The 14,929-nt window shown below is 42.9% G+C and overlaps 1 protein-coding gene across 2 annotated transcripts in view; it reads left to right on the top strand.

The window, feature by feature from the left end:
* Nucleotides 1–974: 974 nt before the first annotated feature.
* The window catches only part of MCCC2 (methylcrotonyl-CoA carboxylase subunit 2), a 31,973-nt gene continuing 18,018 nt past the window's right edge, over nt 975–14,929 (top strand). For both annotated transcript variants that reach the window (XR_014556286.1, XM_083703227.1), the window contains exons 1-6: nt 975–1,285; nt 8,311–8,377; nt 8,979–9,063; nt 10,840–10,941; nt 11,353–11,480; nt 12,547–12,659. Coding sequence is in view for 1 of the 2 variants with exons in the window: in XM_083703227.1 (XP_083559353.1) it covers nt 1,145–1,285; nt 8,311–8,377; nt 8,979–9,063; nt 10,840–10,941; nt 11,353–11,480; nt 12,547–12,659 (636 nt within the window). In the remaining variant the exon portion in view is untranslated. The remainder of the gene's footprint in view (nt 1,286–8,310; nt 8,378–8,978; nt 9,064–10,839; nt 10,942–11,352; nt 11,481–12,546; nt 12,660–14,929) is intronic.

Here is a 14,929-nt window from a genome sequence, read left to right on the forward strand (position 1 = left end):
CTATGCAAAACCTGTTTCTCTCTCCATGCTTAACAGAAAGCACCAATCTAGTTTCATGGGCTACTGCTGTTTGCATTTCTTCCTTTTTATTTGAAAGTCTGTATGGCTGGTCATTAATTTTCCTATAGGGTAGGATGTTTTCTTCCATAACAGAACTTTTAACAGGTCTATGATGAATAAGCATTCCAATAGGTGTAGTTTGTCCCACTACTGAATCTCTATACTAGTAATCTGTTTTGTTCACTATTTCACTGCCGCGGAATGTGGATGACAGTAATTAGCTCCAGCAGACTTTGAAACAGTACTGGTGAAATTTATGGAAGATACAGCTGCTGATGGGCTTAATTTCTTTATGCAAACCTCCCCACCTCTTTCTGCTACGTTATCTCCAGCTGTTTGCAGCTGTACAAAACCTCCACAACCAGAGGTAGTCTACCTCTGAATACAACTTGCTGGAGCCACACAGCAAGGGGAAACCTTTTACCTTTACTACCCTTGCTTGTGAGCACCAGTGCAATGGAATCGGTTAAGAATGGTCCTGCAGAAGGTGTTGGACTACAACTCCCATTATCTGCGAGTGCTGGCTGGGGGTCACCACTATCTAGACCAGGGTTCCCCAAACTTGGGTCTCCAGTTGTTTTGGGGCCACAACTCCCACCATCCTTAGCTAGCAGTGGTCAGGGATGAAAGCAATTGTAGTCCAGAAACAGCTGGAGACCCAAGTTTGGGAAACACTGAAGGGGCCAAACTCCTCCACGCAGCACCACAAAGCTGGTGTGAACTTCTGCCACTCGCACACCTGCTAAAAAGTCAGAACAACGTTGCCAACGAAAAGAAGGCAGCCTTCTTTTAAAGGGACGGGAAAAAGACACTCCTCAGAAGACGGGAAGGGATTTGGAACCGAGGGCGAGAGAGGGCCGGCTTGTCGGTTTCCACAATCCCCTCCTGTTCCCTTCGCCTGCCTCTTCCATTGGTCTGAGGTACCAGGAAGAAGCAGGCGGCGCCTGGCGAGGGGAAGGCCTCGTGCCGCCTAGGCCTCGCTCCGTCTCTCTATTGGGCGACGCGGGGGGAGTGGCCGTGAGGTTGGTCCCAGGCCCGGGAAGTTGTTCCTCCGCCGCCCGCCCTTCCTCCCCCGGCCGCCGCGATGTTACCGGGCCTGAAATGCCGCGTCTGCACGCTCTTTCGCTGCCCGCGCGCGGCCGCGACTGCCCTCCGCCGCGCTTACCATGGGGACAAGGTGGCCACGGTGGGCTCACAGCCCGACGTCGCCTCCCCGGTTTATCAGGTAGGCGGAGGAGGGGAGGAGACCCGTTTCCTTTTGGTTTTTTCCTTTTATTTTAAAGGAGGTTGAGGTAGTCTACACGCGCGCGCGAAAAGAGCTTTCAAGGTGAGCTCGCGTGGGTTTCTTCTCTGCGCACCTTCGCTTGCTCGTACCTGGCGCGGTCTTAGTTTAAAAAGGGAGGGAAAGACGGGGCTTGTGTTCCTTTCTGGTGGCTAGAAGCCTTCTTCCCAATATGGGGAACCATGCCTAGCAATTCGGAGTGTAGGTCCTAAAAGTAGTCCGAATCAGTGTAGAAGTCTCGTCCCATAGCTTCACACTTGGCATTTTCTCTCACTGGGAGCGCAACAGCTGCCACGCCTTCTTGCCACATTAGCCTAGTTTGGCAGGGAGATAGGCAGCGGTGTAGTCGAGCAGAAGCTCATCCTTACAACTACAGAGGTACCTCGGGTTGAGTACTTAATTCGTTCCGGAGGTCCGTACTTAACCTGAAACTGTTCTTAACCTGAAGCACCACTTTAGCTAATGGGGTCTCCTGCTGCTGCCGCGCCGCCGGAGCACAATTTCTGTTCTCACCCTGAAGCAAAGTTCTTAACCTGAAGCACTATTTCTGGGTTAGCAGAGTCTGTAACCTGAAGCGTATGTAACCTGAAGCGTATGTAACCTGAGGTACCACTGTACGAGCTGTCAATAAGGTGGCTGATCTATTTCTCCAAAGAGCAGCACTCAGCAGCATAATCTCTCCACCTCCCATTTTTAGAAGGAAATATGTTCTAGAGCAGTCATGTTGCGAACCTGAGAGGATGCTTCAGAGAAACTAGAATTTCATTCCTAGTACAAAATGGGTGTCACATGCTCTGATCTCCTTGACCCCACCAGCAATCAAATCAAATAGTTTGATGTAAGGGAGAAGCACTCCCTTCAGGAACTTGGGTCCCAATCTGTTACCGCTTTTTACACTAACATAAGCACCTTACATGCTGACAGCTTCTAGGAGCCACAGGTGAGAGCTGAGTGCAGGGTGGCGACCAAAGGTGGACACACTACCCCAGAGGTACTACCCCTTGCCTAATAGCCCATATACTCACAGCTTTGGCTGACCAGCTAAACCAGGTGGAGGTAGCTGTTGGGTCTCAAACCTTCAGTGAGAGTTTCGCCTGCATGCGAAGATGGGCTCTGGTGGATTGAGCAGACAAGACCAATAGTGGCTCCAAGGGTTAAGAAGCCGGTTTTTGCATGTGCTGTAGAGGGAAGTAAGGGACAGATGAGTCTTGTCAATGCGAGAGAAGGAAAACTCTGATTCTAAACCTCTGTTTACTTGTGGGATATGTTTGGGAGAAAAAAAGGCTAAAGCCTTGCACAAATCTGGAGTACAGTCCCTGTGACAGTTGGATGGTGCCTTGTATGCTTCCTTCTGGCAACTCCTACAGCCAAGCTGGTGCCCAAGATATTGCTCTACTTTCCTTTGGACCACATCAGTGAGGCCGAGAGAGCATTTTGTCATCTGGGCAGCCCAGGGCTTCCATACGCACTGCCCAGACTTGTGCCCCAGGGAGGTCACTTTGGTGCTGCTAATGCAGCATTTTGACTTCACCCCCAAGAGCACACTCCGTTGTCTCTCAAGGCAGATGGATGCCAACAAGCACCATAGGCAGCCAATGAAAATTCTTCCAAATTGGTATTATATGGCTTGGATGTGTTGAACCAAGTAAGAGTCTTGTGGCTACATTTTGCACTGACCGCAGTTTCTGGACTGCCTTCAAGGGTAATTATTGGCCTTTTGGAGCATGTTGAAGACATTTTTCCTTCAGGAGGCCAGGTTTTTATCCCAGCTGGTATCTGTGTTGGATTTGAGTGGATTTTATATATGTGGCATTGCTGTTTTAAATTACTGTACATTCCCCCCCCCCCCAATTGCTTTTATAAATGCAAATGTTTCAACCGTTTTGTACAGTGGTACCTCGGGTTACATACGCTTCAGGTTACAGACTCCGCTAACCCAGAAATAATACCTCGGGTTAAGAACTTTACTTAAGGATGAGAACAGAAATCGTGCTCTGGTTGCGCAGCAGCAGCAGGAGGCCCCATTAGCTAAAGTGGTGCTTCAGGTTAAGAACAGTTTCAGGTTAAGAACGGGCCTCTGGAATGAATTAAGTACTTAACCCGAGGTACCACTGTATATGCTGTTGCTCTCTTTATATTTCTATTGTATTATAAATCGCTTAGGATGCCACATGTGAAGTAATTCATAAATGAAATAAATAATAATAACTGTAGTCTGACATACCGTATTTTTCGCTCTATAACACGCACCTGACCATAACACGCACATCGTTTTTAGAGGAGGAAAACAAGGGAAAAAACATTCTGAATGAAACAGTGGATGTATCATTTTTGTGCTTCATGCTGTGGCCACAGACATGTGATCTGATGGTGAATTTGGGCTGACCCAATGCAAAAATCCTGAGAATCCCTGTGCATCCATGGTTTGTAACCACGTTTTTGCACCATTGCAGCCCCAGGCAACAGTGGGTGCGTGATTTTGGGGGGGCAGGCTGTAGCCATGGACATGCTATGTGCTCTGATGGTGAATTTGGGCTGACCCAATGCAAAGATCCAGAGGATCCATGTGGATCCATGGTTTGTAACCACGTTTTTGCACCATTGCAGCCCCAGGCAACAGTGGGTGCGTGATTTTGGGGGGGCAGGCTGTAGCCATGGACATGCTATGTGATCTGATGGTGAATTTGGGGTGACCCAATGCAAAGATCCTGAGAATCCCTGTGGATCCATGCTTTGTAACCACATTTTTGCACCATTGCAGCCCCAGGCAACAGTGGGTGCGTGATTATTTTGGTGCAGGCTGTAGCCATGGACATGCTATGTGATCTGATGGTGAATTTGGGGTGACCCAATGCAAGGATCCTGAGAATCCCTGTGGATCCATGCTTTTTAACCACATTTTTGCACCATTGCAGCCCCAGGCAACAGTGGGTGCGTGATTTTTTTGGTGCAGGCTGTAGCCATGGACATGCTATGTGATCTGATGGTGAATTTGGGGTGACCCAATGCCAAAATCCTGAGGATCCATGCTTTGTAACCACATTTTAAGTGGGGAGCGAAGGAAAAACAAAGAAGGGACATTAGAGGGGTGTGCAGAGAAGCAGCTGGCTAAGAATGCAGGAGAGGGATTTAACGGGAGGGAGGAAAGAAAGGCAAAAGTTTCCCCCCACCCAAGCCAGCCATCTCTCTCTCTCTCTCTCTCTCTCTCTCTCTCTCTCTCTCTCCCTCCCTCCCTCCCTCCCTCCCCCTCTCTCGCTCCCTCCCCCTCCCCCCTCTCTCCCTCCCCCTCCCCCCTCTCTCTCTCCCTTCCCCCCTCTCTCTCCCTCTCCCCCAGCAGCACCGGAGCTTGCCTGGAGGGGAGGGGCTTTCCCTGCTCTTTGTTCCGTTTCAGCAAACACAGCAACGAAACAGAGGAGGGTGGGCAGTAAGACCCTGAGGCAGAATGCAGGAAAGCAGCCGCTTCCTCTTTTCAGGTTTCGTTTCTTCGTGCAGCGTGCAGCGCCGCGATTTGATTTTTGCATGATTTTTCGGCTCCAGGGACCACACATTCGCTCTATAACACGCACAGACATTTCCCCTTCCTTTTTAGAAGAAAAAATCTGCGTGTTATAGAAGGAAAAATACGGTAGTAGGGTTTAGCAGCTAGTGGATCTGGCACATAGTTGACAGAGAGAAGAGAGGACCATGGAAGGTTTTGTGGCTGTGGCAGTGTGGCTTGCTGGAAGTCCATTTGGGACTTCCATTTGCCAGTGGTGTAGCGTGGGTTGTCAGCACCTGGGGCAAGGCAAGTAATTTGCGCCCCCTAACCTGTGGATTTTAGCACTCAAGTCTCTTCCACTAGATTAGCGCGCCCCTCCAGATGTTGCGCCCGGTGCGCCCGGCCCCCCCTGCACCCCCCACGCTACGCCACTGCCATTTGCTCCTTTGTAATTAGTTCCTTGTTAGTACTCTGCAGGATCTCATTGTGAGTCTTGATTAGTTTTGGATTTTCTTTTAAAATTATTTAAAAGGAAGTTTCAAGTGAATGGCCAAGGCAAGCCTGATGTATCCAGTTACAGATAGGTAGCCGTGTTGGTCTGCCATAGTCAAAACAAAAAAAATTTCTTCCAGTAGCACCTTAAAGACCAACTAAGTCAGTTCTTGGTATGAGCTGAAGAAGTGTGCATGCACGCGAAAGCTCATACCAAGAACTGACTTAGTTGGTCTTTAAGGTGCTACTGGAAGAAATTTTTTTTGTTTTGACTGATGTATCCAGTTATGCTTAATAAACAACTATTCACAAGTATATCTAGTATAACATTCAAGGAGCAAGATGGCCCATGTTGTTAGTTGTTGAACAGGTGTAGCTATTATTTATGAAGGTCATAATATGTACACTTTGTTTCACCAGCATGTGAGGTTCCTTCCATGAGGTGCTCATACTCTGAGCAAATGTAATATGGCAAGATACTGTGCAAACTCAGAAACGGTGCAGCGGCAATCATGAGTTGCCCTTCTTGATCTTTATTGTTTGTTCATTTCTGAAGATTTAACAAGGCTGGGTGGAAGATAGTTTTCAAGGCAGGATAAATGGAAAAATAGTTTGGTAAGACAGAAAGCCTATGTGTTAGTTCAGGAATCTAAATTCATTGATGAGGTCACAGGGACAGAACTGGCAGCAGATTCCTGTAATGCACCATTTGTTTTTCCTGTGTGTTAATAATTATACATTTAGTATTCTGCTTCTTTAGTTTTCATTGTCAAACTAAAGAGAAAATAATAATGGATTCAATTACATTTTGCTGTGGCTACATGAAGTTCATAGTTCTTTTCAGATCCCATTGTACATGATTCATTAAATACAAAGATCCAGTTTGTATATAATGCCAAACCATGGCTTATCCCTTGCATGAATCAAGCTTGGGCTTAGGCAGCCTGACTCCTTTGCTGACTTTTGGCTTTGGGCACATCATAGTTTTCTGCTACACATCAACAAACTGGTTTGCATTTGCCCTTCAGATCATGGCTTCCAGTTCTCATTTGGAGAGCAAGCATGTATATCGTTTCCTGCTTTGGTTATAACAGTATACCGTGGCTTGCAAATTCAGATATAACAGTAGGGAATTGGCACATGCAAGGAGAGGAAGGAATTTGCAAGACTGAGGCTTCCTTAAGGGAGCTTTGGATTGGCAATTCTCAAATGGCAACCTTTGATTCCCTATAGCAAGCCATATTTGACTTGGGAGACTTCAAAAAACTGAGCAGAAAACTGACATTTTGTTTTACAAATGGGAGAAAGAACCAGAAATCCCTCTGGGCATGTACAAGTCCTTGACTGTGGCCAAAGTAGATCTTTGAATCCAAACTACAGTGGTACCTCGGGTTACATACGCTTCAGGTTATAGACTCTGCTAACCCAGAAATAGTACCTTGGGTTAAGAACTTTGCTTCAGGGTGAGAACAGAAATCGTGCTCTGGCGGCGCGGAGGCAGCAGGAGGCCCCATTAGCTAAAGTGGTGCTTCAGGTTAAGAACAGTTTCAGGTTAAGAACGGACCTCCGGAACGAATTAAGTACTTAACCCGAGGTACCACTGTATAGTGGATAAAACTGGAAGTAACTTATGAAAAAGGAGACTGTTGCTGCTGTGTAGCTTCAGAGGAAATAAATAGTATAAAAAGTTTCTTATTCATCCCATTTTTATTTATCATTCTGTAATAATATTCTAACATCAATAGAGTGATGGAATGTAAAATATAATTTAACCATAAGTAGTTCCTTTTTAAGGCTTGGCAGGTATGAATAACTGAGGCAGAGACTGACCCATGGTCATTGTTCAGGTTGTAGGGTTTATTTTATACACTTGAACACCCCTCCCTCCACTGCTCTTCTTGTGACTAAACTGGCATTACAAGCTTTTGTTTGTAGCCCACGAAATGCCATTATTATTACTACAAAAGGGCATGTTAACTTGAATTGGCTGCATGGAAAATGCAGAATAGTAAAAACTAAATAAAATGAAACATAATATGAACATTACAAAAAAACCCTAGTGTCAATAAGCAAGTACATAATAAAAATCAATGCAAGTCTACAAATAAAATTGCCTAACTCAAGAGCGTAAACCTAGTTGGGAGCGAGAATAAAGCCTAACATGGGAATAACAACAGCATATAACAGTATATACTGGATCTCAGTTCCACAAGGTAACAGGATCTTCTCCATATTTAACCTGCACACCTTTGTTGGTAGCTTCACCTCTCACTTGAGACAGTCTTTCTCCTAGCGCTCATTTGGCATGTTCTCACTTCCCCAGCTCTGATATGGGGAAGTAAAGATTATTTTTCCTCCTTCAAGCCCCATGTATATTTTATTCAATCTTCTCCAGCTAGCGACTCTTCCAGGCAAGCGTTTTAAGGCACCATGGTCGTGGTGGTGGAAAAAAGCAGGTGGAAATGCTCTGACTCTTGATTTTGGTCTCCCCACCAAGCAGCTCTTCCAGCAAAGCTGTCAGGGCAGTGAAAGAATAAGTAGATAATATTTATGGATAAAATAAAACAAATAACAGCATATGTTCCTTAAAAAATAAATTAGAAAGCCTGGGAGAATAAAAATGTAGTTTTCTGACAACTGAAAAAATGGTTTGGCACTAGGTGAATCCCCCTCTGAGAAGACTTTCTTTTTGGTTGCTACTCAGAGGAGAGCCTTTGAAGATGGCTTTAATGCACAGTAATTGACAGTGGTATTTGGTGTGTGTGAACTTCTGAAACTCTGGGATAAATACACAAAAGAGAAACAAGTATAAAGAAAATGCGGTTAAAACAATGGATCAATTGAAATGTATTTAATAAGCCTTTAACTAGCTTTAACAACATGTTTTAGAAAAGTGGTTTATAAACATAACTGTTCAATAGTGAAGAAAAGGGGGTGGGATTTATTGTCTCTGGTTAAACATTTTCATAAGTTAACCTATTGAAACATTCTCCACCAGGAAAACTATGAACGGATGAAGGCATTAGTAACAGAACTCCAACAGCAATCTGAAAAAATCAGGTTTGGTATGTCCTGTTTTTCTCCTATTAGAGTATTGTATAATTGGAAACTGGTTGTATTTGGAGTTCAGTATCAGAAGGTCGGCGGTTCGAATCCCCGTGACGGGGTGAGCTCCCGTTGCTCGGTCCCTGCTCCTGCCAACCTAGGAGTTGGAAAGCACGTCAAAGTGCAAGTAGATAAATAGGTACTGCTCTGGCGGGAAGGTAAACAGCGTTTCCGTGCACTGCTCTGGTTTGCCAGAAGCAGATTAGTCATGCTGGCCATTACCCGGAAGCTGTACGCCGGCTCCCTCGGCCAATAAAGCGAGATGAGCGCCGCAACCCCAGAGTCGGCCACGACTGGACCTAATGGTCAGGGGTCCCTTTACCTTTACCATGATAAAATGTCATTGCTTTAGGACTTAATAGAAAAAGACAGAAATAGTATCATTTAACAGTTGTTTAGCATCGGTGTAATATATTACAAATACAAGTAACAGAAGTTTATGAAAATAATGCATCTTTTATTAATGTCTTTGATTATAAAATAGTATTGATTATTGCTAAAGGGAGTGAGCTATTTGTTCAGCTCCATGCACAAGGAATAATAAAAGATCTTGCATGACAGGTGGTGGAGAGAAGGCACGGAAGCTTCACACATCAAGAGGAAAATTGTTACCTAGAGAAAGAATTGACAGACTCATAGATCCTGGGTGGGTACTTCCTTCTTCATTATTAATATTTTAATGTACAGGATATTTAAATTAGCAGATTGCTTTGTTTCCAAGATTTTAACGTCATGGTAAACCATTTCAGATTATATTAGAATTTAGTCATTTGGAAAGACAAATATTGTGTACTTATGTTGTTTTGGTAGCCATCATTAAGCAGGGTCTATAAATTATGTCTGTGCTTGGTAACCAGCTGTGAAGTCAGTACTATCATGATTGTTGTTCTTGTTAGCATCTGTCAGTCTTGGGAGAGAATGGAAGAGTGTGCCTTTGGGGGTAAAGTCACACCGTTGGAGGGTTACAGTGCCTGCTGCAGATAGCACAATAATATTATATGAATTTATCAACATTTAAAAGCAAGTAAACAGAGCCTGAGCTCTGGGGAAATGGAGGCACTGTGTTGGTGGCTCCTGTGTCTGGGAGAATAGCTGTTTGTTTGTTCTGGATGGGGTTGCACTTCCTCTGAAAGAACAGGTACTTGGAGTTCAGGGTTGCTCCTGGACTCATCTTTGTCTCTGGTGGCTCAAGTAGCCTCAGTGGCTAGGAGTGCCTTTTACCAGCTATTGTTGGTATGTTCACTACGTCTGTCCTTGAGCAGGGATAATCTAACCACAGTGATTCACGCATTGGTAACTGCAAGATTCAGTTACTGCAATCTGCTCTATAGGGAGTTACCCTTCAGCCCAGTCTGGAGGATCCAGCTCAGGCATAGGCAAACTCCGGCCCTCCAGATGTTTGGGACTACAAATCCTATCATCCCTGATCACTGGTCCTGTTAGCTAGGGATGATGGGAATTGTAGTCCCAAACATCTGGAGGGCCGGAGTTTGCCTATGCCTGTTCCAGCTAGTGCAAAATGTTGCAGCTTAGAATGTTGATGCTGGCAGACAATTGCCAGGATATGACTCCAGTGCTCAAAAACCTTGTGCTGTTTTCTCATCCACTACTGGACTCAGTTCAGAGTTCTTATATTAATTTACATGGCCCATAGCCACCTGGGTCCAGGATGGAGCTTTACTTGTGGCCTTGCCCCATATATACCCACTTGACAGCTTCAGTCTGCAGAACTGGCACTGTTACAGGTGCTACATAATACTCATTCTACTGTTGTAAGAAATTTATCTTAGTGTGGCAGCAGCCAAACTTTGGAACTCCCTACCTATTAACACCAGGCCTGTTAACAATATGCTTATTTTAATTTTCTAAAAATTATAACGACAAAATATGGCCAGTTTTTCAGGGAGCCCTGTGAAAATTTAAAGAATGAACTTATTTCTGGCATGAGTTTTTATATGCAGGGGTAGGCAGTTTGGCGCCTCCAGATACTGTTGGACTACAACTCCCATCATCCTTGACCATTTGTTATGTTGGTTTGGGCTGATGGGATATGTAGTCCAGTAAAATCTGCATGGTACCACATTGCCTACCATTGCTATAGAATTTATGTCTCAGCTTCAGTTTTTTCCCCCTAACCTGGCAAATTGTTTGCTCCTCTAACAGCTTCCATGAAAATTATCTGATCCAATTCATGGTGTCATAAGCAGATACCACTTTTCTGTGAGATAACTCAAAATTTGGCAAGATATAAAACTTACTTTATATGTTGTGTGAGAATGGAAAGGTGGAATAAAAATTCCAAATAAGTAATACGTGTAATTAAAATATGTTTTTGGAGCCAATCTATGAGCTTGAAAAGTTACCTACCTAAAATGCTTCATATGACTTATGTGCCTGAGATTTCTAAAAAATCTTTTCCCAGGTCTCCGTTCCTGGAGTTCTCCCAGTTTGCAGGTTACCAGCTGTATGGCGATGAAGAGGTACCAGCAGGTGGCATCATTACAGGCATTGGACGGGTGTCAGGGTGAGAACTGTTACTATCTGTGCTTTTTGTGGGTTGCAACTCTGGCTTTCTGACAGCTTGCAAAAAACAAAATGTCAGAAAACAATCTCAAGAGATCACAATTCATAGTTCTTTTTATTTTCCAGAATTACTGTGTTACTGTGTATTAAGAGCTGTTTCTGAAGATTCATTAGCAGCACATCAGATGCAGCAATGTCACCTTCAGTTTAAGTGTAATAGATGTTTGTGTAACACTCTATGTCATGATACAGGACTGATGGAAACCTTTTATCAGATATGATTGGCATTGCATACCTAAGTGTGTTTATTTGGATGAAAGTTTGGAGGATTTCAGTCTTGTTAGGATTAATGCCAGCAATTCTCTTGCTCAACTGGGAAAGATTTAGTCGCTGAAAATCATTTGTGTTTCAGAGTGGAGTGTTTGATTATTGCAAATGATGCAACTGTCAAAGGTGGAACATACTATCCAATCACTGTAAAGAAGCACCTGCGTGCTCAAGAAATCGCAATGCAGAATAATCTCCCTTGTCTATATTTAGGTAAGTTCTATTGCAAACACTATTATTAATTGATATGCTAAGGTTGGAGGCAGGCTATATTTTTAAGAGTAGGCTGTCAATGGTCAATGACAATTTTTTTTTTTTACCCTTCTAGGGGTTGGGCTGTGGAGCCATAGTTCTTTTACTCACCAAAATGTGGTTAAGGAAGCTCAGTTATGGTTTGGCTTGGTGTAAGAATTGACAAAACATCAGCTGGCAAATCTGAATAGGAAACTCTGGTTTGAAGTGGGTTTGGAAATCAAGGTTTGCTCTAACAAATGTTTGGCATTATGTCTGATTTGGCAACCATAGTTATGTTCATCAAACACCATGGATGATGGGAATGAATTTCTGAAGCTGCATGCTGAAGACAGAAAACAAATGTACACTAGTAGCTTTAAACTGTAGTTTGTCTGTTGTATGTCTCTTTATTTTTCTTTTATCCCACCTTTTCTCACAAGAGAGCCTGATGCAGTTAACAACTTTCATGAACACCACACACAGTTTTTTATACCATGATCTATAATGGGTGCAAACTAAGCTTAGATGTGGTGCTTAAATTAAGCCTCTGTGTGTGCGTCCTTCTTGGAAACGGTAAACTTTTTGTACACATTACATACTGTTTAAACAATTCAGAGCAGTACAGTGGAGCAAAGTATCGAGCACAAATATCAAATTGCAAATCAGGCTGTACGTCTCTAATGCTTCATCTAAGCATCCAAAAAGGCTAGGCTTTAAGCAGCTGTTGTCTAGAGTAAAGCTGCCTGTTTTTCCGTTTTCAGGTGCTGGAGCCCACCCTGTTCTTCCCTTCGGTGGCACTTGCTTAGATAAAGGGCTGTGGACTGGAGGCAAGGACAACCCTTCATCCAAGCAATTGTCATATAAGGGTTCTGGCTTGCAGTGACAGTGGCTGATTAAGGACTTTGAACAGGGGAAGAAAGCACATGCCTTTCCTTGCCTCAAACATCTATGATTTCTCATTGTCCTCCTCACAGGGAATAATGGTTTCCAGTAATGTTTAGATAAATATGTTGTTTATCAATGTTCAATCTTTATTTTAACTTAGTTGACTCTGGAGGTGCAAACTTACCACGCCAGGCAGAAGTGTTTCCCGATCGTGATCATTTTGGTAGAATTTTCTATAACCAAGCACGCATGTCTTCACAAAGAATTCCACAGGTAACTTTATTTGAGAATAAAAGCAGGAATATAATTAAGCTGGATTGTAAAGGGAACTATATAGACAGGGACATGCATCATATGGAATTGAGTACTAAATAATTTTCAGTTACAATGGAAAATGTCAATTAAAAGTCATCCTTGCTATTTAGGACACTCATGAATTTCTTTTCTCTGTTTATCACATTAGTGTTTGTCTCTTGTGTGTGTTTGGAGTTGACAAGAAAACTGTCTCAGGTTTGTTTTGTTAAACCCAGACCTCTTTGCTTTTTCTTTGTTGTATTTCAAAGGGACATTTTTTCTTCTTCTTTTATTCATGTGCTGTTGAAAACACATAGCAGTGGGTAGAATTATTTTGTACAACTTGTTAAAAGAAACTATTCTGACCATATCTGATCTTATGCTTGGAAGCAGAGGCACAACAGCAGGAAGCAATTTGCTAGCACTTGACCTATATGGCTTTACCCCACTCCATCACCATTTAACTGGAAAAGCTTTGAGTGTGTACTGATGTACGTCAAAACGGGAATTGGCATTCTCCTCCCCGCTTCTGCACATCATTGTTTTACCTTTTGCACTGCAATCAAAATACGTACTTGCCTCTTTGAACACTGATTTAGTGGTTCACTTTGTCCTTCCTTCCAAATATTTAGGAAAACTGTCTCCTTTTAAAAAAAAAGTTCACAAGACTTCATTTGGAACTTTTTTAGAGAGAGAGAAATCATTTTATTTTTTTTAAAGCTGCAAATGTTTGCTGAGCAGAAGGGTGATGATGGATTCATGATACCACAGGTCCCAGCCAGTTAGTACTATGCACGGTTGACTGTTTCTGCAAGCTGGCCAACTGGGTTTTCCTTGTATTTGAGCCTGGAAAGAGAAAGGTTTGCCTGACCGCAAGATGACGAGTCTTCTTCAGAGTGCAATGACCCCCCCGATTAGCTCTATGTATTTTGGATTCCCTCTTTCATTGCTCTCCCACTGCCAAGTGGCTGTCTGTCTTAATTCTTTCAAAGTGGGAATCTAATAAACTAGAGGATGTTTTCCCCTGTGTTAAATTAATATTACGTAAATCTGTGAGTAAATAGATGCCCCTTACACATTTAGGGGCTTTGTGTTTTTCTTGGACGATTGATAAATATATTGGTCTGACCCACCAGGATAACAGACAAACCTTTCTAAATAAATAAATAAATAGACAGACAGACAGATAAACTGGATTCTCTCTTTTTTAAATATGGCAACCCTACCCACCAGGATAACAGCTATCAGGTTATACTTTAAAATAAATGATTTTTATTAATTCATAGAAATTACTCACATGTCTAGCATATAATATCCTGGAGACAGCACAAAAGTTATTTTATCCATCACAGACAGTCATTCCCAGGAAAGAATATAGTTTAACCGTACTGTTCAGCATAGTCATATCTACAAAGATGCTTGGGAGAGTTTGCATTGAAGACCAGTTTAATTTGTATATTGAATAAATGAGCACCATATTGCACAACATTTGTCCAGTTTTTCTGTTCCTTTTATCACTAGGTTATGAGTTATTTTCTCAGTGATAGCCAGTCACAATACATGTTTATACCTTAAGTCTAGGATAGTCTCTGTAAAGCCTTCCAGGTTTGACCTATAGATAACCAAGTGGCCACTAAAAGAATAGTTAGTAAATCTTTGGTCTTTATAGCAACATTCAAGGCCTCGAAAGATGGATAGTAAACACAATTGGGGCGTAAAATCCATGGCTGCCTAAATTACGTTGGATACTTCTGAGTCCCCCAAATACCTGTATTACCAGGCAACCCTGCTGTGATAATAAGTCCCCTTACTCTCACATCATCACCAGCATCATGGTTGGACTGTAGGTGATATATGGGTATCCACTACACCTGCATACCACTTTTAAAGTATTTTCTAAATGCAGAAGCAGATTTTGCTGAGACCAAGGCCCATCACATCTGTTTCCGAAACCATTTTTCAAACCAATCAAGGCCCTCATTTGGTTGTTGATTATTGTGTTATATATAAGAAACGAGGCCTTTACAGCCACAAGAAAATAATTTCATCAAACTATGTCATAGTCCTAGAGGCATGTAATTTAATGATTGGGTTTCAGATAATATCACAAAATCGATGTAATTGCTGCCCCCACCCTCCAGCTCTGTTACCTATATGTACCCTAAGTTGTTCTTGTGGAATTATATTTCTGTTTTGAAAGAAATATAATCCTGCCTTTTTCTCAAACTAAGAAAAAAAAAAATCCCTCA

The sequence above is a fragment of the Podarcis gaigeae genome, assembly GCF_964106915.1.
Source record: "Podarcis gaigeae genome assembly, chromosome: 11".
NCBI classification, from domain to species: Eukaryota; Metazoa; Chordata; class Lepidosauria; order Squamata; family Lacertidae; genus Podarcis; species Podarcis gaigeae.